Source organism: Entelurus aequoreus, linkage group LG24 (genome assembly GCF_033978785.1).
Source record: "Entelurus aequoreus isolate RoL-2023_Sb linkage group LG24, RoL_Eaeq_v1.1, whole genome shotgun sequence".
Taxonomy (NCBI): Eukaryota; Metazoa; Chordata; class Actinopteri; order Syngnathiformes; family Syngnathidae; genus Entelurus; species Entelurus aequoreus.
Window position 1 is genome coordinate 37,987,913 of NC_084754.1, and position 24,773 is coordinate 38,012,685.

Sequence of the window (24,773 nt, forward strand, 5' to 3'; positions counted from 1 at the left end):
TAAAGATATATTTTACAAACGGAAAGTTACAGGAATGTACACATGATCCCATGTTTACATCTCATTGTGCAACATGTGAATGTTTTAGTGGGAACTAAATGCGATATCTGAAAGGGGTACACATTATTTCCAAAGCAGGACCCCCCACCCAGACATATAATACTAGTACACAGCTCATGAAAAACAACATGTTATAGTCATTGTAAGTAGGCCAAAACACTTATATGAGAAAATAATCTCATGGAAATGACTTCTGTCATTTGATTACTATAATAAAACATTGAACTTGTTATTTAGTCATGTTTGGGACAGGTGTGCTGCAGGTGTGACCACAGTGCATTTGCATGTCTGACGTCGCTCACATGTGCCCCACATGAATGCTCAAGGAGTTTTTGCGTTTGCTCACACATATGGAAAATTAGAGGGAACATTGTTTGGGGGTATCCATAATACACCGACAGGGAGAAGTTTTTGTTTACACGATGAGTCGGGCGTGTCTTGACCGCCGCGGCGGAGGCTCTGCCGAACCCCTGAGGCCGACTCACCGAACCCCTAGGGTTCGATCGAACCCAGGTTAAGAACCACTGCCTTAAAGTCACATCTTAAGTGCACAGGAAGCCAGTGCAGGTGAGCCAGTATAGGTATATATATAGGTAAATATGTATATAGATATATAACGGTATATACAGTATAGGCGTAATATGATCAAACTTTCTTGTTCTTGTCAAAAGTCTACCAGCCGCATTTTGTACCAACTGTAATCTTTTAATGCTAGACGCAGGGAGACCCGAAAATAATACGTTACAGTAATCGAGACGAGACGTAACGAATGCATGAATAATGATCTCAGCGTCGCTAGTGGACAAAATGGAACGAATTTTAGCGATATTACGGAGATGAAAGAAGGCCGTTTTAGTAACACTCTTAATGTGTGACTCAAACGAGAGAGTTGGGTGGAAGATAATACCCACATTCTTTACCGAGTCGTCTTAATATGAGATGTGTCGAGATGTGCGCCTCGGGCCACTAATAAGTGACTTGCAGGCCACATATGGCCCATGGGTCGGACTTGGGACACCCTTGTTGCTCTCTATGATAAGTCTCAAATAGCCTTTAATACTCAATGGCAACTCCAAATTACTTAACATATTTCCAATTGTCTGTAATTGATCATTGGTAAAACTAGGATACATCTTCATCTTTTGTAATGAGCATTACTGCCACTTACAGGACTGCAGCAGTAACAACAACATGAAGATTTACTTGAATAAATATTATTTAAATTCAATGTGCATTAAAGGCACCTTTGTGAACCGCATACTGTATGCTAAGTTCATACTAGGGATTGAGCTAAGGTTTATGGCTAACTGCCGGTCATAGCTCTCTGACCAACAAAATCAATAACACATAACCATTTTGGTTGTAATTTATTACCAGTAATGTTTGAAGTAACATTACACCAGTGTACAAATTAGTTAACCGCTGCAAATAATAACAAAGTATTATTTTATTGACAAAGGTTTTTGCGTTCCAGATGCTGATCAATGTCATTTTTAAAAACAGTGTTGTCACATAAATAAGACGATAACACAGTCAACATTTTAACGTTTGATTTGAAGGCAAGGTTGTTGTTTTTTTTACATGCTGGTCAAACGTGCAAAAACAAAGAAAGCCAGGCTCTGTAAAAAACAAAAAAAGTGTCCATCTTACACTTTGTATGGTGACGCAGGGGCCTTGTGTACTCAAATGCTCCAAGTAACACCTCGACTTGGCTATAGACGGCGGGTGGCAAATAACTGCTGGAGTGTCTAATTAGTGCCGGGTTGAAAGGGTAATGACTTTGTGCCAACATAAGCGGTAATGCCAAAATCAATAAAACATTGATGCTAAGTTGCAGCTAGTAACCACAACAGTAACGACTAGGGGTGTGGGAAAAAATCGATTTGAATTCAAATCGCCATTCTCACGTTGTACGATTCAGTATCGATTCTCATTTTTCAAAAATCTATTTTTTTAAATGTTTTTTTAATTTTTTATTTAAAAAAATAAATAAATTGATTTTATTAATCAATCCAACAAAACAATACACAGCAATACCATAACAATGCAATCCAATTCCAAAACCAAACCTGACCAAGCAACACTCAGAACAGCAATAATATCAACAACAGTATCAATATTAGTTACAATTTCAACATAGCAGTGATTAAAAATCCCTCATTGACATTATCATTAGACATTTATAAAAAAATAAATAAAAAAAAATAATAAAAATGAACAATAGTGTCACAGTGGCTTACACTTGCATTGCATCTATATTTTCACAAAGATACAATAAGTCATATTTTTGGTTCATTCAATAGTTAAAACTAATTTACATTATTGCAATCAGTTGATAAAACATTGTCCTTTACAATTATAAAAGCTTTTTACAAAAATCTACTCTGCTTGCATGTCAGCAGACTGGGGTACATCCTGCTGAAATCCTGTGTATTGAATGAATAGAGAATCCTTTTGAATCGGGAAAATATCGTTTTTGAATCGAGAATCGCGTTGAATCGAAAAAAATCGATTTATAATCGAATTGTGACCCCAAGAATCGATATTGAATCGAATCGTGGGACACCCAAAGATTCGCAGCCCTAGTAACGACGCAGCACTTGCTCATTATGAACCAATGACGGTTACATCGACAACGTTGCTTTCACAAACCTCTGGAATTATGAGCATCCCTATTACCAAAGTTTTGCACCGTCTCTGAGTTCTGTATTACTGCCATAATTATTATTATTATTTTGTTTAATGTATTACTTGGTTATCTTTTAATGTAAATAATTAAAGTCTTGTAATTGCTGGTCTGTTCAACTCAAATGTCACACATTTCTATGATAATGAAAAGGTTTTCTTTTTTTTTTAAACAAAAACGTTTTCCATTTTTTCAAATACCGGTTCAGCGGTTCTGGCACCGTTTAATCACCGGCCCCTATTTTTAAATACCGATTTTGGATCCAAAACAACACCCATCCCTAGTAATAACAGCTGTGGCTGTGGGAAACCTCTTAATGTAGTTTTTAAAAAAGATTATTTCAAAAAATGGCAGGAGCTGCATTTTAAGTATAATGAGTACCGTATTTTCCTGACTATAAGGCACACTTAAAATCCTTATTTTTTCCTCAAAACTCGACAGTGAATACCCGCCTCGAAGCTATTTTATTTGGTACGTGGTGTAATGATAAGTGTGACCAGTAGATGGCAGTCAAACATAAGAGATATGTGTAGGCTGCATTATGATGGCAATATGTCTCAAGTAAACAAATCCAACATTTTATATGTTCCATTGAAAATATAGAACATTACACACGGCGCTCAAAAATCTATCAAAATGTTTTAGTACGACTTTGGTAAGCTATGAAGCAGCACCGCTTAAAGGATTGTCGGCGCATTAAACAATCCCCCCTGGGCGACCGGTGCAATGGACGTCGAGAGAATCTAGCATAATAGTGTGATAGTCCAGTCCATAGTGGATCCAACATAATAGTGTGATAGTCCAGTCCATAGTGGATCCAACATAATAGTGTGATAGTCCAGTCCATAGTGGATCCAACATAATAGTGTGAGAGTCCAGTCTATAGTGGATCCAACATAATAGTGTGAGAGTCCAGTACATAGTGGATCTAACATAATAGTGTGAGAGTCCAGTCCATAGTGGATCTAACATAATAGTGTGAGAGTCCAGTCCATAGTGGATCTAACATAATAGTGAGAGTCCAGTCCATAGTGGATCTAACATAATAGTGAGAGTCCAGTCCATAGTGGATCTAACATAATAGTGTGAGAGTCCAGTCCATAGTGGATCTAACATAATAGTGTGATAGTCCAGTCCATAGTGGATCCAACATAATAGTGTGAGAGTCCAGTCCATAGTGGATCCAACATAATAGTGTGATAGTCCAGTCCATAGTGGATCCAACATAATAGTGTGATAGTCCAGTCCATAGTGGATCCAACATAATAGTGTGATAGTCCAGTCCATAGTGGATCCAACATAATAGTGTGATAGTCCAGTCCATAGTGGATCTAACATAATAGTGTGAGAGTCCAGTCCATAGTGGATCTAACATAATAGTGTGAGAGTCCAGTCCATAGTGGATCTAACATAATAGTGAGAGTCCAGTCCATAGTGGATCTAACATAATAGTGAGAGTCCAGTCCATAGTGGATCTAACATAATAGTGTGAGAGTCCAGTCCATAGTGGATCTAACATAATAGTGTGATAGTCCAGTCCATAGTGGATCCAACATAATAGTGTGAGAGTCCAGTCCATAGTGGATCCAACATAATAGTGTGATAGTCCAGTCCATAGTGGATCCAACATAATAGTGTGAGAGTCCAGTCTATAGTGGATCCAACATAATAGTGTGAGAGTCCAGTACATAGTGGATCTAACATAATAGTGTGAGAGTCCAGTACATAGTGGATCTAACATAATAGTGTGAGAGTCCAGTACATAGTGGATCTAACATAATAGTGTGATAGTCCAGTCCATAGTGGATCTAACATAATAGTGTGAGAGTCCAGTACATAGTGGATCTAACATAATAGTGTGAGAGTCCAGTACATAGTGGATCTAACATAATAGTGTGAGAGTCCAGTCCATAGTGGATCTAACATAATAGTGTGAGAGTCCAGTCCATAGTGGATCTAACATAATAGTGTGATAGTCCAGTCCATAGTGGATCTAACATAATAGTGTGAGAGTCCAGTCCACAGTGGATCTAACATAATAGTGTGATAGTCCAGTCCATAGTGGATCTAACATAATAGTGAGAGTCCAGTCCATAGTGGATCTAACATAATAGTGTGAGAGTCCAGTCCATAGTGGATCTAACATAATAGTGAGAGTCCAGTCCATAGTGGATCTAACATAATAGTGAGAGTCCAGTCCATAGTGGATCTAACATAATAGTGAGAGTCCAGTCCATAGTGGATCTAACATAATAGTGTGAGAGTCCAGTCCATAGTGGATCTAACATAATAGTGTGAGAGTCCAGTCCATAGTGGATCTAACATAATAGTGAGAGTCCAGTCCATAGTGGATCTAGCATAATAGTGTGATAGTCCAGTCCATAGTGGATCTAGCATAATAGTGAGAGTCCAGTCCATAGTGGATCCAACATAATAGTGAGAGTCCAGTCCATAGTGGATCCAACATAATAGTGTGAGAGTCCAGTCCATAGTGGATCTAACATAATAGTGTGAGAGTCCAGTCCATAGTGGATCTAACATAATAGTGAGAGTCCAGTCCATAGTGGATCTAACATAATAGTGTGAGAGTCCAGTCCATAGTGGATCCAACATAATAGTGAGAGTCCAGTCCATAGTGGATCTAACATAATAGTGTGAGAGTCCAGTCCATAGTGGATCTAACAAAATAGCGTGAGAGTCCAGTCCATAGTGGATCTAACATATTATTGTGAGAGTCCAGTCCATAGTGGATCCAACATAATAGTGAGAGTCCAGTCCATAGTGGATCTAACATAATAGTGTGAGAGTCCAGTCCATAGTGGATCTAACATAATAGTGAGAGTCCAGTCCATAGTGGATCTAACATAATAGTGAGAGTCCAGTCCATAGTGGATCTAACATAATAGTGTGAGAGTCCAGTCCATAGTGGATCTAACATAATAGTGAGAGTCCAGTCCATAGTGGATCTAACATAATAGTGAGAGTCCAGTCCATAGTGGATCTAACATAATAGTGAGAGTCCAGTCCATAGTGGATCTAACATAATAGTGAGAGTCCAGTCCATAGTGGATCTAACATAATAGTGTGAGAGTCCAGTCCATAGTGGATCTAACATAATAGTGAGAGTCCAGTCCATAGTGGATCTAGCATAATAGTGTGATAGTCCAGTCCATAGTGGACCTAACATAATAGTGAGAGTCCAGTCCATAGTGGATCTAACATAATAGTGTGAGAGTCTAGTCCATAGTGGATCTAACATAATAGTGAGAGTCCAGTCCATAGTGGATCTAACATAATAGTGTGAGAGTCCAGTCCATAGTGGATCTAACATAATAGTGAGAGTCCAGTCCATAGTGGATCCAACATAATAGTGAGAGTCCAGTCCATAGTGGATCTAACATAATAGTGTGAGAGTCCAGTCCATAGTGGATCTAACATAATAGTGAGAGTCCAGTCCATAGTGGATCTAACATAATAGTGTGAGAGTCCAGTCCATAGTGGATCCAACATAATAGTGAGAGTCCAGTCCATAGTGGATCTAACATAATAGTGTGAGAGTCCAGTCCATAGTGGATCCAACATAATAGTGAGAGTCCAGTCCATAGTGGATCTAACATAATAGTGTGAGAGTCCAGTCCATAGTGGATCTAACATAATAGTGAGAGTCCAGTCCATAGTGGATCTAACATAATAGTGAGAGTCCAGTCCATAGTGGACCTAACATAATAGTGAGAGTCCAGTCCATAGTGGATCTAACATAATAGTGAGAGTCCAGTCCATAGTGGATCTAACATAATAGTGTGAGAGTCCAGTCCATAGTGGATCTAACATAATAGTGAGAGTCCAGTCCATAGTGGATCTAACATAATAGTGAGAGTCCAGTCCATAGTGGATCTAACATAATAGTGAGAGTCCAGTCCATAGTGGATCTAACATAATAGTGAGAGTCCAGTCCATAGTGGATCTAACATAATAGTGTGAGAGTCCAGTCCATAGTGGATCTAACATAATAGTGAGAGTCCAGTCCATAGTGGATCTAACATAATAGTGAGAGTCCAGTCCATAGTGGATCTAACATAATAGTGAGAGTCCAGTCCATAGTGGATCTAACATAATAGTGAGAGTCCAGTCCATAGTGGATCTAACATAATAGTGTGAGAGTCCAGTCCATAGTGGATCTAACATAATAGTGAGAGTCCAGTCCATAGTGGATCTAACATAATAGTGAGAGTCCAGTCCATAGTGGATCTAACATAATAGTGACATAGGTTGTGTTATACAACATATTCGCTCACAAATGCCCAAGTGTTCATTACCTTTCTGTCTCCTCTCAGACGACTCCAAGCGGCCCGTGTCCTTGGGGGGCCGAGGGAACATGGGCGAGGAGGTGGACTCTCTCCGAGCAGCGGTCGACGACCAGGGCGACGTGAAGCATTCCAACGACACGATTGGCAGAGCCCCGCGCAGGCGCAAGCGCTTCCTCTCCTACCCTCGCTACGTTGAGCTGATGGTGACGGCCGACGCCAAGATGGCCCGGCACCACGGAGGCAACCTGGAGCACTACATCCTCACAATCATGTCAGTAGTAAGTACATTCATGTTCTTCAAATATATTTTGGTTCTATTTGTTGGCTGTTACTATGTTGTTCATTGAAAGCAGGGGTGGGGGGGTGGGGGGGGGGGGGGGGGGCAGGCTATGGTCCGTGAGAGCAAAACGGTTGTAGTGAAACCACATTTAAATACTAATAGGGTCAATTATGAATCACATTTGAGGTAAATAAAGTTCTACGGTCTTATTAGTTCCTATTGTCTTTGGGGTGCGGCGGGGTAGCGGGGGGTGTATATTGTAGCGTCCCGGAAGAGTTAGTGCTGCAAGGGGTTCTGGGTATTTGTTCTGTTGTGTTTATGTTGTGTTACGGTGCAGATGTTCTCCCGAAATGTGTTTGTCATTCTTGTTTGGTGTGGGTTCACAGTGTGGCGCATATTTGTAACAGTGTTAAAGTTGTTTATACGGTCACCCTCAGTGTGACCTGTATGGCTGTTGACCAAGTATGTTGCATTCACTTGTGTGCGTGGCAGTGCCTTTAAGCTTTATTGGCGCTATGTACTTCTCCCTACGTCCGTGTACACAGCGGCGTTTTAAAAAGTCTTACATTTTACTTTTTGAAACCGATACCGATAATTTCCGATATTACATTTTAAAGCATTTATAGGCCGAAAATATCAGCAGTCCGATATTATCGGAATTGGACTTTGTTCAAGTTGAAGTGGAATGGTAATTGATAAATGGCGACACTTAGTGGTCACAATAATTAATTAAGCTAAGCACTTGACACAGTGAGTTGAATTATGCGGACACGTTTGTTACTGGATACTTTCTACGACGCGTCTGACGAGGAGATTTTGTATTTGTCAGCGATGTGCAATTTGTTTATTTCTGAAAAATGTTGTTGTGGAGGGGGGCGTGGCCTGCGGGCCTGCAGCGAGGCGGGGTGTGGCAGGACCGGCCTCGAAGTCAACGACCGATAAATGCTTTAAAATGTAATATCGGAAATTATCGGTATCGGTTTAAAAAAGTAAAATGTGCCCCCGATTTAGCGATGTAGACGACGTCCAGGAAACCCCCAATGCGTCTACTTGGCCACATTTGGACAAATGTATGCGTCTGGATAAAACATTCATTTGAGTTGTTTACCATGTAAGCCCAAATCAAAACTGCTCTCCACATGGAAGAGCTGGAACACACATTTAAGAACACACATGATTGTGGCAGACATGTGATGACTTTTGCTACAGTATAGCCCAGGGGTCGGCAACCCAAAATGTTGAAAGAGCCATATTGGACCAAAAATACAAAAACAAACCTGTCAGGAGCCGCAAAAAATAAAAATCCATATTACATACAGATAGTGTGTCATGACATATAAATTGAATTAAGAGGACTTAAAGGAAACTAAATTAGCTCAGATATACCTACAAATGAGGCATAATGTTGCAATATGCACATATAGCTAGCCTAAATAGCATGTTAGCATCGATTAGCTTGCAGTGACCAAATATGTCTGATTAGCACTCCACACAAGTCAATAATATCAAGAAAACTCACCTTTGTGCATTCATGCACATCCTATAAAGTCGGAGAAAGTTATACATGTAAACAAACTACGGTGAGTTCAAGGACCGCCAAAATTAGTAGGACAAAACGGCGCTCGGCAAATATTACAATCAGTGAATCATGTTTAATATAAACAGTGTGCTTTATAACAATTAGGGAGGTTTGTGTCATGATTGTCCTCCTACAGAAACCATACTAAAACAAAAAATATATTTTTCCCCTAATCTTTTTTCATTTTTCATACATTTTTGAAAAAGCTCCAGAGAGCCACTAGGGCGGCGCTAAAGAGCCGCATGCGGCTCTAGAGCCGCGGGTTGCCGACCCCTGGTATAGCCTGTCTAAATGCTACATTTCATTTTCACTGGTGTTTTACAACAAGACAGTAGCTGACATTTTGTTCATTGTGTGAATGCTCCAAAGCATTCACACATATGGTTTTCTACACCAAAATTAATCTATTATTATTATTATTATTATTATTATTATTCTCCAGATTTTGGCGCATTCTACCTTCCAAATTTTTAACGATTTAAACCGTTCCAACTTCAAACTGTTCAGCCTATTCGGGAATCGCGGGCTTTCCCTTGTCAAATTCCCAGATTTCCCAGAATTCCAGGTTTTCCGGGACATTTTTTTCCCATTTAAAATGAATTGGCCATTTTTCAAACTTCCACCATTTCCACATTTTTCAACCGATTCAAACCATTCCACCTTCAACACAGTCCACCATCCTGGACATTCAAACATTTTTCCAAGTTAAAAAAAATTCCAGGAATTCCCAGAATTCACTTTTTTTCCAAAACCCTTTTTTGTCTCTTTTTTTCTGGCGACTACCCCTTCCACATTTTTCAACCCACTTTAATTGTTCCACCGTCAAAACATTCCTTTCAATCAGGACAGAAAAATGAAGTTATTTTTTGAACTGGAAAAATTCTCGGTTTTCCCGTCATTCCTTAATACCATTTCTCAATTAAAAATGTTACGACTTCAACATTTCTCTACCAATTTGAAAAACTCCAACACCAACCATTTCAACTCCTTCAGAACATTCAAGTCTTTTAACATTTTCCAAAAAATTCCCGCTTTTCCCGAAATTCTCAAATTTCCATTAAATTCCCATGGAAATGAATGGGACATTTTTCAAAGTTCCACAATTCCCACATTTTTCATCCGATTCAAACAGTTCCAACTCCAAAATATTCAGCCTGTTCAACAATTTAAAGAAAGTCCCGGATTTCCAAGAATTCCCAGTTTTCAGGGACATGGTCCCCATTCAAAATGAATTGTCCATTTTTTTAACTTTCACAATTCACACATTTTTCAACCTATTCAAACCATTCCAACATCAGCACATTCCACTCATCCAACTAACACTTTCCCAAGTTCCAAACCAAATTCAGTTTGTCCCGGAAAATCAAATTCTTCAACATTCAAACTATTCTTACATTCATACTACATTCTGTCAGCATTTCACTTTAACTTTAGCATTGGAGCATTCACACACAATTCCTTCAGGAATGGCCTCTTCTAGTTATTCTTCAACTTATTCTTCTTATTCTCCAGATTTTGGTGCGCTCTACCTTCCACATTTTTCATCTGATTCAAACCGTTCCAACTTCAAACTCCAAAAGTTCCCAGATTTCCCAGAATTCCAGGTTTTCCGGGACATTTTTCCCATTCAAAAAGAATAGGCCATTTTTTCAAACTTCCACCATTTCCAAATTTTTCAACTGATTCAAACCATTAAACCTTCAAAACATTCCACCATTCTGTAAATTCAAACTATCATTTTTAAGGAAAAAAAAATCCAGGATTTTTCATAATTCCCGCTTTTCCAAAGCCCTATTTTCATACATTGTTCAACCTATTCAAACCATTCCACTCATCCCACTAACACTTTCCCTAGTTCTAAACCAAATTCCGTTTTTCCTGGAAATTCAAACTCTTCAACATTCAAACTATTCTTACATTCATACTACATTCTGTCAGCATTTCACTTTTACTTCATCATTGGAGCATTCACACGCAGTTCCTTCAGGAATTGCCTCTTCTAGTTATTTTTCAACTTATTCTTCTCAATCTCCAGATTTTGGCGCGCTCTACCTTCCACACTTTTCACCCTATTCAAACCGTTCCAACTTCAAACTGTTCAGCCTATTCAAGAATCGCGGGCTTTCCCTTGACAAATTCCAAAAATTCCCAGATTTCCCAGAACTCCAGGTTTTCTGGGACATTTTTCCCATTCAAAATGAATTGGCCATTTTTTATAACTTCCACCATTTCCACATTTTTCAACCGATTCAACCCTTCCACCTTCAACACATTCCACTCATCCTGGACATTCAAACTATAATTTTTCCAAGTTCAAAAAAATTCCAGGAATTCCCAGAATTCCCTTTTTTTCCAAACCCTTTTTTGTCTCTTTTTTTTTGGCAACTTGACAATTCCCACATTTTTCATCCGATTCAAACTGTTCCAACTCCAAAATATTCAGCCTGTTCAACAATTTAAAAAAAAGTCCCGGATTTCCAAGAATTCACAGTTTTTAGGTACATGGTCCCCATTCAAAATGAATTGTCCATTTTCTAAACTTCCACAATTCACACATTTTTCAACCTATTCAAACCATTCCAACATCAACACATTCCACTCATCCAACTAACACTTTCCCAAGTTCCAAACCAAATTCAGTTTGTCCCGGAAATTCAAACTCTTCAACATTCAAACTATTCTTACATTCATACTACATTCTGTCAGCATTTCACTTTAACTTCAGCATTGGAGCATTCACACGCAATTCCTTCAGGAATGGCCTCTTCTAGTTATTCTTCAACTTATTTTTATTATTCTCCAGATTTTGGTGCGCTCTACCTTCCACATTTTTCATCTGATTCAAACCGTTCCAACTTCAAACTCCAAAAGTTCCCAGATTTCCCAGAATTCCAGGTTTTCCGGGACATTTTCCCATTCAAAAAGAATAGGCCATTTTTCCAAACTTCCACCATTTCCAAATTTTTCAACTGATTCAAACCATTCCACCTTCAAAACATTCCACCATTCTGTAAATTCAAACTATCATTTTTAAGGAAAAAAAAAATCCAGGATTTTTCATAATTCCCGCTTTTCCAAAGCCCTATTTTCATACATTGTTCAACCTATTCAAACCATTCCAACATCAACACATTCCACTCATCCCACTAACACTTTCCCTAGTTCTAAACCAAATTCCGTTTTTCCTGGAAATTCAAACTCTTCAACATTCAAACTATTCTTACATTCATACTACATTCTGTCAGCATTTCACTTTTACTTCATCATTGGAGCATTCACACGCAGTTCCTTCAGGAATTGCCTCTTCTAGTTATTTTTCGACTTATTCTTCTCAATCTCCAGATTTTGGCGCGCTATACCTTCCACACTTTTCACCCTATTCAAACCGTTCCAACTTCAAACTGTTCAGCCTATTCAAGAATCACGGGCTTTCCCTTGACAAATTCCAAAAATTCCCAGATTTCCCAGAACTCCAGGTTTTCTGGGACATTTTTCCCATTCAAAATGAATTGGCCATTTTTTATAACTTCCACCATTTCCACATTTTTCAACCGATTCAACCCTTCCACCTTCAACACATTCCACTCATCCTGGACATTCAAACTATAATTTTTCCAAGTTCAAAAAAATTCCAGGAATTCCCAGAATTCCCTTTTTTTCCAAACCCTTTTTTGTCTCTTTTTTTTTGGCAACTTGACAATTCCCACATTTTTCATCCGATTCAAAGTGTTCCATCTCTAAAATATTCAGCCTGTTCAACAATTTAAAAAAAAGTCCCGGATTTCCAAGAATTCACAGTTTTTAGGTACATCGTCCCCATTCAAAATGAATTGTCCATTTTTTAAACTTCCACAATTCACACATTTTTCAACCTATTCAAACCATTCCAACATCAGCACATTCCACTCATCCAACTAACACTTTCCCAAGTTCCAAACCAAATTCAGTTTGTCCCGGAAATTCAAACTCTTGAACATTCAAACTATTCTTACATTCATACTACATTCTGTCAGCATTTCACTTTAACTTCAGCATTGGAGCATTCACACGCAGTTCCTTCAGGAATGGCCTCTTCTAGTTATTCTTCAACTTATTCTTCTTATTCTCCAGATTTTGGTGCGCTCTACCTTCCACATTTTTCATCTGATTCAAACCGTTCCAACTTCAAACTCCAAAAGTTCCCAGATTTCCCAGAATTCCAGGTTTTCCGGGACATTTTTCCCATTCAAAAAGAATAGGCCATTTTTTCAAACTTCCACCATTTCCAAATTTTTCAACTGATTCAAACCATTCCACCTTCAAAACATTCCACCATTCTGTAAATTCAAACTATCATTTTTAAGGAAAAAAAAAATCCAGGATTTTTTATAATTCCCGCTTTTCCAAACATCCACAATTCACACATTTTTCAACCTATTCAAACCATTCCAACATCAGCACATTCCACTCATCCAACTAACACTTTCCCTAGTTCTAAACCAAATTTCGTTTTTCCCGGAAATTCTAACTCTTCAACATTCAAACTATTCTTACATTCATACTACATTCTGTCAGCATTTCACTTTAACTTCAGCATTGGAGCATTCACACGCAGTTCCTTCAGGAATGGCCTCTTCTAGTTATTCTTCAACTTATTCTTATTATTCTCCAGATTTTGGTGCGCTCTACCTTCCACATTTTTCATCTGATTCAAACCGTTCCAACTTCAAACTCCAAAAGTTCCCAGATTTCCCAGAATTCCAGGTTTTCCGGGACATTTTTCCCATTCAAAAAGAATAGGCCATTTTTTCAAACTTCCACCATTTCCAAATTTTTCAACTGATTCAAACCATTCCACCTTCAAAACATTCCACCATTCTGTAAATTCAAACTATCATTTTTAAGGAAAAAAAAAATCCAGGATTTTTTATAATTCCCGCTTTTCCAAAGCCCTATTTTCATACATTGTTCAACCTATTCAAACCATTCCAACATCAACACATTCCACTCATCCCACTAACACTTTCCCAAGTTCCAAACCAAATTCCGTTTTTCCTGGAAATTCAAACTCTTCAACATTCAAACTATTCTTTGATTGATTGATTGAAACTTTTATTAGTAGATTGCACAGTACAGTACATATTTCGTACAATTGACCACTTAATGGTAACACCCGAATACGTTTTTCAACTTGTTTAAAAAGTTGGGGTCCACGTAAATCAATTTATGGTAATTCAATTAATTCTGACATTCATACTACATTCTGTCAGCATTTCACTTTAACTTCAGCAATGGAGCATTCACACGCAATTCCTTCAGGAATTGCCTCTTAAACTTATTTTTAATGTTGAACGTACAATCGTACCATGAATTGATTGACAAGTTGAAAAACTTATTCGGGTGTTACCATTTAGTGGTCAATTGTACGGAATATGTACTGTACTGTGCAATCTACTAATAAAAGTTTCAATCAATCAATCACTCAATCAATCAATTAATCTTTTTGAAACATAAACAACATGCTTGTCCCCCCACCTGGCTGGAACTGTCTAGAGCAGGGGTCACCAACCTTTTTGAAACCAAGAGCTACTTCTTGGGTACTAATTAATGCGAAGGGCTACCAGTTTGATACACACTTAAATAAATTGCCAGAAATAGCAAATTTGCTCAATTTACCTTTAACTCTGTTATTATTAGTATTTCATGATATTTATCTTTGTGGAAACACTGATCATCTTAATGATTTCTCACAATAAATATATATAGAAACAGATAAATATCAATATGCAACACTTTATTTTTATATTTTCTCTAAGTGCACATTTTTGAAATTGAACATTTTCAAATGATCACTTCTAAGACAGTCTTGTGAAATCACAATATCCCATTTTAACTAGCTAGCCACTAACCTTTTTTAACAAATCAAGAATTACTTTGCACCATGTTTGTACAAATAATAACTCATGTAAAATACAAAAGTCAACTCTCAAATTTTTAAATAAATCATGTCACACTTTGAACTGGACACCAAATCTGTTATCTGTTTCTTTGTCAGTTAGTGAAGACCAAGTCTTTAAAATATTTTCTTGGATTTTCAAATTCTATTTGAGTTTTGTCTCTCTTAGAATTAAAAATGTCGAGCAAAGCGAGACCAGCTTGCTAGTAAATAAATGCAATTTAAAAAATAGAGGCAGCTAAGTGCTGCTTTTTGAGCTATTTTTCGAACAGGCCAGCGGGCTACTCATCTGGTCCTTACGGGCTACCTGGTGCCCGCGGGCACCGCGTTGGTGACTCCTGGTCTAGAGGGACCTGTGTGCCCCAGACCCTCCGCTTATTTTCAGTCTTTTTCATTAAGTCCAAATCACATGCCTGGATCTTATATGGGAAGTCGTCGTAACCGACATCTCTTATTGTGCTTTGTTTTCCCCCCTCTGTCTATCTGGGTCACACAAAGGTGCTCCGTCCTAGTGGTATAGTTGGACGGAGAGCAAGCAGAGGCAGGCCCTGGCCATGTTTGCGTCCCCCCCTCAGGGCTGAGACAAGCTAAATGTTTATAGTGTACTAATGAGTTCCTGTCAGGAGGCTGCACACGGCCTCAGGAGACCGCTGGCCGACCGTGACTGGGGTGCACGAGGAGACCAGGGGAAGTGGAGGGGAAACGACGGAGGGAATGTTTGTCCATCCTCACGGAAGGGAGGACTGTCGCTCTTTAAGAGCGTGGGCCAGCGAGGTTCAAGGGCTGTGTTGGGCAAATGGTTTTCTTTGAAGACGAAATGTTGCGGGGACTTCTTCTTTGAAGTGTTGCCACAATAACAGCTGTATTTTTCACATTCCGTGCACACAACGGCTCAGGTTTGTGGAGGTTTGCATTTTTTTTTGTCTGTGCCTGGTCTTTGTTACAGGTAGCGGCGGTGTACAGGGACCCCAGCGTAGGAAACCTCATCAACATCGTGATAGTCAAGCTGGTCGTCATCCACGATGAACAGGTAGGCGACTACAACGTTACCATAAGGCAGGGGTCCATGCACATGGACGTAGCCTGCTTTGTCTTGTTCAAGTCTGTGGCCTTAGCGGAACTATTCACCTGGTGGCTTAATAAGGGCCTTGATTGACTTTATGATGAGTTTCGTTCAAAACTTGACAGCAACTAACATTTTTGTAGTCAGTCTTTAAAAATAGTCGGTGACTTCCTGTTGTATTGAGGATCTCTGACTAGTGTTTTTTCTTAATGTTCTTAAAAACTATTGAGGATCTTTAACAAGTATTTTTGCACAAGGTCCTTAAAAACAGGAACTTTGCATTTTTGCGGTAAGTGCTGAAAAACAATACAGTGGAACCTCAATTTTTTTTTTTATTTAATAGTATTTATTAATTAATTTGATAGGGAAATCATAATACAGGTAATGAGAAAACAGACCCTTTTTTTCGTCCCCACTCTGGTCCCCTCAAAAAAATACTAAAAAATTATAAATTACAGAAAAATACTAAAAGTCAAGTGGTGACCCTCGCTCCATCCTTGTTTGTGAATGACTGAGCATTTCATTGAAGCTGCTTTTATACCCAATCATGGCACCCAACTGTTCCCAATTAGCCCGTTCCCCTGTGGGATGTTCCAAATAAGTGTTTGATGAGCATTCCTCAACTTTCTCAGTCTTTTTTGCCACCTGTGCCAGCTTTTTTGACACATGTTGCAGGCATCAAATTCCAAATGAGCTAATATTTGCAAAAAAAAAATAAAAAATTACCAGTTCGAACGTTAAGTATCTTGTCTTTGCAGTCTATTCAATTGAAAAAAAGTGTAAAAGTATTTGCAAGTCATTGTATTCTGTTTTTATTTACCATTTACACAACGTCCAACTTCATTGGTTTTGGGTTTTGTAGATAATACTTGACAAGCCTAACGTGGGTGTTTCTCTCCAATAACAGCAAGGTCCTACGGTGAGTTTCAATGCTGCCACCACTCTGCACAACTTCTGCACATGGCAGCAAAAGCAAAACATCCAGGATGACAGCCACCCTTCTCACCATGACACCGCCCTCCTCATCACCAGGTGCATTTACCTCCCAGGGAACAACAACAACAACATACATTCATACATATGTTTGTGTTCTTCAGGGAAGATATCTGCCGTGCAAAAGACAAGTGTGACACGCTCGGTAAGACTTTTTTTTTTTACCAATGAACTTCCCGCCTCTAGCTCATAAACACTGCAGTAATAAGTCTATGGCAAGATGGCAGCTAATGATATTATAGTGACTGATCAGAGTGGTACACTGCAAAAAGTCAGTGTTCAAAAACAAGAAGAAAAAAAAAAGAAAAATTATGGGTATTTTACTTCAACTAAGCAAAATTATCTGCAATAGAACAAGAAAAATTGGCTTGTCAAGACTTTCCAAAACAAGTAAAATTAGCTAACCTCAATGAACCCAAAATACCTTAAAATAAGTATATTCTCACTAATAACAAGTGTACTACTATATGAGTACGTATTTTCTATTGTTTCATTGAAAATAAAACAGCAAAAGTCCATTTGGCTGTCATCTGTTTTAATTATGAGACACAATTGTGTCAAAATCCTGTTTTGTTTTTTTTCATGCCTGAAATAAGAAATTATTACTTTAAAAAAGTTGTTTTATACTTGTGAGTGTTGATGACACAGCTTTGCAAAAGTTGATATTCTGGTTTCAAGCATGTTTTACTCAATATAGGTCATCAAATCTCAGCAACAAGCTGTAATATCTTACTGAGATCATTTAGGACCAAAACCATTAAAACAAGTAAAACACTCTAACATAAAATCGTATGTATGGCCGTGCAAGTCCCGGGATGCCCAAAATGTCCATAACACACCCAGCCGAGTCCCACGGGGAGGGAGGGGATAAAAGTTGGAAAAATCGGCAAAAGTCCCAAAAATGTTCAAAATACCTACCCAGGTTCGAGTCCCACAAGTCCCGCCGCCGGCCGGGATGCCCAAAATGTCCAAAACGCGCCTAGCAAAGTCCCACGGGAAGGCGTGGAGAAAAGTGAGAAAAGTGGTAAAATGTTAAAAAATCGAGTGCCACAATAATAATAATAATAATACCTGGGATTTTTATATAGCGCTTTTCTAAGTACCCAAAGTTGCTTTCCATGTTAAAAACCCATCATTCATTCACACAATCTTGAGACTTGTGGCACTCCATGTGGGACTCGAACCTGGGTAGGTATTTTGAACATTTTTGGTACTTTTGTCTACTTTTCAAACTTTTATCCTCCCTCCCCCTGGGACTTTGCTAGATGTGTTATGGACATTTTGGGCATCCCGGGACTTGCGCGGCCGGCGGCGGGACTTGTGGGACTCGAACCTGGGTAGGTATTTTGAAAATTTTGGAGGACTTTTGACGACTTTTCTCACTTTTCTCCCCCACTTCCCGTGGGACTTTGCTGGGTGCGTTTTAGACATATTTTGCATCCCGGGACTTGTGCGGCGGGACTCGTGGGACTGGAACCCGGGGAGGTAGTTTGGACAAAATTGGGGCTTTTGACCATTTTGGCCGCCTTTTCCCCTCTTCTTCCCCGCCTTCCTGTGTACCATTGCTGGGTGTGTTTTGGACATTTGAACAAAAATAGTTTCAAGCATGTTTTACTAAATATAGGTCATCAAATCTCAGCAACAAACTGTAATATCTTACTGAGATCATTTAGGACCAAAACCATTAAAACAAGTAAAACACTCTAACATAAAATCATATGTATGGCCGTGCAAGTCCCGGGATGCCCAAAATGTCCATAACACACCCAGCCGAGTCCCACGGGGAGGGAGGGGATAAAAGTTGGAAAAATCGGCAAAAGTCCCAAAAATGTTCAAAATACCTACCCAGGTTCGAGTCCCACAAGTCCCGCCGCCGGCCGGGATGCCCAAAATGTCCAAAACGCGCCTAGCAAAGTCCCACGGGAAGGCGTGGAGAAAAGTGAGAAAAGTGGTAAAATGTTAAAAAATCACACCCCGGTTCGAGTGCCACAATAATAATAATAATAATACCTGGGATTTTTATATAGCGCTTTTCTAAGTACCCAAAGTTGCTTTACATGTTAAAAACCCATCATTCATTCACACAATCTTGAGACTTGTGGCACTCCATGTGGGACTCGAACCTGGGTAGGTATTTTGAACATTTTTGGGACTTTTGTCTACTTTTCAAACTTTTATCCCCCCTCCCCCTGGGACTTTGCTAGATGTGTTATGGACATTTTGGGCATCCCGGGACTTGCGCGGCCGGCGGCGGGACTTGTGGGACTCGAACCTGGGTAGGTATTTTGAAAATTTTTGGGGACTTTTGACGACTTTTCTCACTTTTCTCCCCCACTTCCCGTGGGACTTTGCTGGGTGCGTTTTAGACATATTTTGCATCCCGGGACTTGTGCGGCGGGACTCGTGGGACTGGAACCCGGGGAGGTAGTTTGGACAAAATTGGGACTTTTGACCATTTTGGCCGCCTTTTCCCCTCTTCTTCCCCGCCTTCCTGTGTACCATTGCTGGGTGTGTTTTGGACATTTGAACAAAAATAGTTTCAAGCATGTTTTACTCAATATAGGTCATCAAATCTCAGCAACAAGCTGTAATATATTACTGAGATCATTTAGGACCAAAACACTTAAAACAAGTAAAACACTCTAACATAAAATCTGCTTAGTGAGAAGAATTATCTTATCAGACAGAAAATAAGCAAATATCACCCTTATTTGAGATATTTAATCTTACTTAGATTTCAGTTTTTGCAGTGTAGAGCAGGAGGGAAGGAGCCTGCTGCTCTGCTAATCTCTCTTAATGGAAGAAACCGTTTCATCAACTATAAGCAGAGCAGGTTTACCCCCAAATAGCAGCATGTCATGTATGTTATCTTAGTGTGTGCGTGTTTGTGTGTCTCTCTACAGGGCTTGCAGAACTGGGGACCATGTGCGACCAGTACCGCAGTTGTTCTATCAGCGAAGAAAACGGAATTAGTGCCTCCTTCACCATCGCTCACGAGCTGGGCCATGTGTAAGTCGCACACGTATATGAACACGGACCGCTGCCAACAAAAGCCTTCTTATCAAGAGTGCCGCAGGTGCAAAACATATTAAAAGGAACTTTTTAATTATGTGCCAGAGGCTCGGGAAGTTAACCCCATGGTTGTCCCAAAGAGTTGATGAAATTACCTTAGACCAGTCGTTCTTAACCTTGTTGGAGGTACCGAACCCCACCAGTTTCATATGCACATTCACCGAACCCGAACCGTTATCATAAAATTATGTTATTATATTAAAGAAATACTAATAAAGGTATATTTTACAAACAGAAAGTTACAGGAATGTACACATGATCCCATGTTTACATCTCATTGTGCAACATGTGAAGGTTTTAGTGGGAACTAAATGCGATATCTGAAAGGGGTACACATTATTTCCAATGTAGGACCCCCCACCCAGACACATAATACTAGTACACAGCTCATGAAAAACAATATGTTATAGTCATTGTAAGTGGGCCAAAACACTTATATGAGAAAATAATCTCATGGAAATGACTTCTGTCATTTGATTACTATAATAAAACATTGAACTTGTTATTTAGTCAGGTTTGGGACAGGTGTGCTGCAGGTGTGACGTCGCTCACATGTGCTCCACTGAATGCTCAAGGAGTTTTTGCGTTTGCTCACGCATATGGAAAATTAGAGGGAACATTGTTTGAGGGTATCCATAATACACCGACAGGGAGACGTTTTTATTTACACGATGAGTCGGGCGTGTCTTGACCTCCGCGGCGGAGGCTCTGCCGAACCCCTGAGGCCGACTCACCGAACCCCTAGGGTTCGATCGAACCCAGGTTAAGAACCACTGCCTTAGGCGTCCAATAATATAGTATTTGTCACAATTTTATACACCACTATAGTGTCACGAAAGTGCCAAAATCCAGCCTCGATGTCGAAATGTAGACATATACACAGCCATGGCTGTCTTGAGTTTCCATGAATTTCTACAACTCTTATTTTTTTGTGATAGAGTGATTGGAGCACATACTTGTTGGTCACAAAAAACAATCATGAAGTTTAGAGATGTCCCATAATATCGGCCTGCCGATATTATCGGCCGATAAATGCTTAAAATGTAATATCGGAAATTATCGGTATCGGTTTCAAAAAGTAAAATGAATGACTTTTTAAAACGCCGCTGTACAGAGTGGTACATATCCGGTAAAACACGGACGTAGGGAGCAGTACAGAGCAGTTGCGTCTCCCAGTCAGCAGCCCCTCCCCTCTCCTCTCTACACACACAACACATGAGAGGTTTACTGGCGACGCTTGATGACCTCATCAAACCGCCGCGAGTGCAGCATAACAACAACAAGAGTGTGTTGTTGCCGGTGCTGTAGCCGTGGCTAACAAGCGAGCTCGCTCGGTGACTGACTTACGACACCATGTCTATGGTTTGGGATTATTTTAAAGTGTGTCTGACGGATAAAAAAACTGGCAATTTGCAATGACTGCAAAAAGTTGGTTATGCGAGGAGGAACCAAGACGTCTTCCTTTGATACGAGCAATTAGATCTCCCACCTCTTCAAGAATCATAAGGAGATACACGATGAATACAAGCGGAAGATGGATGTGAGCCCAGTTTATAATTTCCTGTTATAAAGTATACCAGGCAGTCTTGCACTAAATGAGGACTATGTTATTGTTTACTTTATTACTCTAGTATACTCTGGACTGAAGCTGTGTGCCTTCATTGTTTTTGTAGCTGTTGTTTTGAGGCATGTTTAAAAAATATATAAAAAATAATGCACTTTGTGAAAGTCAAAGTATAGTATTTCCCATAGTTGTAGTGGGTATCAGGATTATCTCAGGGAGAGCATGTCCCAAATTCCAAGCTGCTGTTTTGAGGCATGTTAAAAAAAAATAATGCACTTTGTGACTTCAATAATAAATATGGCAGTGCCATGATGGCATTTTTTTCCACAACTTGAGTTGAAGTTGTTCTCTTATTTTGGAAAACCTTGTTACATTGTTTAATGCATCCAGCGGGGCATCACAACAAAATTAGGCACAATAATGTGTTAATTTCACGACTGTATATATCGGTATCGGTAATTAAGAGTTGGACAATATCGGAATATCGGATATCTGCAAAAAAGCCATTATCGGACATCTCTAATGAAGTTTGTTTATTTTATGAATTTATTATGGGTCTACTGAAAATGTGAGCAAATGTGCTGGGTCAAAAGTATACATACAGCAATGTTAATATTTGCTTACATGTCCCTTGGCAAGTTTCACTGCAATAAGGCACTTTTGGTAGCCATCCACAAGCTTCTGCTTGAATTTTTGACCACTCCTCTTGACAAAATTGGTGCAGTTCAGCTAAATGTGTTGGTTTTCTGACAGGGACTTGTTTCTTCAGCATTGTCCACATGCTCTCAATGGGGTTTAAGTCAGGACTTTGGGAAGGCCATTCTAAAACCTTCATTCTAGCCTGATTTAGCCATTCCTGTACCACTTTTGAGGTGTGTTTGGGGTCATTGTCCTGTTGGAACACCCAACTGCGCCCAAGACCCAACCTCCGGGCTGATGATTTTAGGTTGTCCTGAAGAATTTGGAGGTAATCCTCCTTTTTCATTGTCCCATTTACTCTCTGTTAAGCACCAGTTCCATTGGCAGCAAAACAGGCTCAGAGCATAATACTACCACCACCATGCTTGTCTATAAGAATGGTGTTCCTGGGATTAAAGGCCTCACCTTTTCTCCTCCAAACATAATGCTGGGTATTGTGGCCAAACAGCTCCATTTTTGTTTCATCTGACATCACATGGACAAAGATAAGACCTTCTGGAGGAAAGTTCTGTTCAGATGAAACAAAAATGGAACCAAATATTAACATTGCTGTATGTATACTTTTGACCCAGCAGATTTGGTCACATTTTCAGTAGACCCATAATAAATTCATAAAAGAACCAAACTTCCCGAATGTTTTTTGTGACCAACAAGTATGTGCTCCAATCACTCTATCACAAAAAAATAAGAGTTGTAGAAATGATTGGAAACTTAAGACAGCCATGACTTTATGTTCTTTACGAGTGTTTGTAAACTTTTGATCGCGACTGTATATATTACACAGCCCTTTTTTCTAGCGCCTCAAAGCGCTTTACATAGTGAAACCCATTATCTAAACCAGTGTGGGTGGAACTGGGAGCAGGTGGGTAAAGTGTCTTGCCCAAGGACACATCAGCAGTGAATGGGACTAGGGATTGAACCTGAAACCCTCAAATTGCCGCTCTACCAAGCGAATCCTTTTAGGTAATCCCTATTGGGAACATGCTGCTTGGGTGTGTCTGTAGCTTTAATACTGAGTTGTGTTTGTCTCCAATGACTTTGTGTCTCCAAACAGTGTTATTGTGCACTTGTTTCACTTGTTCCATAGTCAGTGCCGTACGCTTAGCTGTTTCACTAGTAGCACCGGTGCTACTAAAAGAAAACAAATAGTAGCATAGAATTTTGTTTTGTAGAACAGAAAAAAAATTATAATATCACAATTTCATTATTAACACTCAAACAAGGTGCACTCATAAACACAATGCCATCATAAGACCTACTGTAATGCTCAATTAAACACAGAGAACATCGCTAAACTGTGCTAGCACTGTCGCTAACACGAGTGTAGGGCTGGGCGATTTTGACCAAAACTCATATCCCGATGTAGTTTGGCCCATAAACTAACTTGTAAATGGAAATTTGTTGATTTAAAATTTTGGGGACTGAACCCAATTACACAAAAACAAGCACCAACAAGTGAGAAAAGTAGGTTTTGCGTAATAGGATCCCAACTGGTGTTTTGAAATAAGAAAAAAAAAATCCTTTAAAATAATATAAGAAATGTCAAATATAATCATCTAATAATTCTGTCTTCTCAGCGCCAGTGATCAACACTTCTGCGTCAATCACAGTCCAATTTTTCAATGGTTATGGTTTAAATTTATTTCAAACATGCTTTACAGATGGGTGAAAATGTTACTCTAGTTTTATCAAATTTGAATGGATTTCGAGGGAACAGGTTCCAGAGCCCTTGCTGTGCGTTGAAGTGAGTCCAACTATATCTAGCCGGAACTTCTCCATCTCGCGCAATATGTACATACAGCTAGCCTAAATAACATGTTAGCATCGATTAGCTTGCAGTCATGGATTGACCAAACATGCCTGATTAGCACTCCAGCAAATCAATACAATCCCAAAAGTTCACCTTTTTGGATTCACGCACAGCGTAAAACGTTTGGTGGACAGAATGAGACAAAGAAGGAGTGGCATAAAACGTGTCTTTCTGTGGCAGCGTCGGAGAAAGTTGCACATGTAAACGAACTACGATGAGTTCAAGGATCGCTGAAATTAGTAGGACAACATGGTGCTTGCCAAATACTCTCATCAGTGAAGCATGTGTAACATAAACAGTGGGATTTCTAACAATTAGGGAGGTTTGTGTCATGTTTGTTTTCCTACAGAAAATATATTCAAACAAAAAAAATATTTTTTCTTCATCTTTTTCCATTTTCACACATCTCTGAAAGAAGTCCAGGGAGCCACGGGTTGCTGACCCCCGATCTAGCAGGACCGATAATCAATATCAATCAATCAATCAATCAATGTTTATTTATATATAGCCCTAAATCACAAGTGTCTCAAAGGGCTGCACAAGCCACAACGACATCCTCGGTACAGAGCCCACATAAGGGCAAGGAAAATGTGAATGACTATGAGAAACCTTGAAGAGGACCGCATATGTGGGTGACCCCCCGCCCTCTAGGGGAGACTGGATGCAATGGACGTCGAGTGGGTCTGACATAATATTGTGAAAGTCCAGTCCATAGTGGATCCAAC

The 24,773-nt window shown here is 39.4% G+C and overlaps 1 protein-coding gene across 1 annotated transcript in view; it reads left to right on the plus strand.

Annotated features, from left to right (window-relative positions):
• LOC133641709 (A disintegrin and metalloproteinase with thrombospondin motifs 20) overlaps positions 1–24,773 on the plus strand; it is a 409,743-nt gene that overhangs the window by 111,940 nt on the left and 273,030 nt on the right. Inside the window, exons 4-8 of the mRNA XM_062035652.1 lie at positions 7,081–7,331; positions 15,794–15,877; positions 16,818–16,942; positions 17,008–17,048; positions 19,807–19,912. Coding sequence (XP_061891636.1) covers positions 7,081–7,331; positions 15,794–15,877; positions 16,818–16,942; positions 17,008–17,048; positions 19,807–19,912 — 607 coding nt within the window. The remainder of the gene's footprint in view (positions 1–7,080; positions 7,332–15,793; positions 15,878–16,817; positions 16,943–17,007; positions 17,049–19,806; positions 19,913–24,773) is intronic.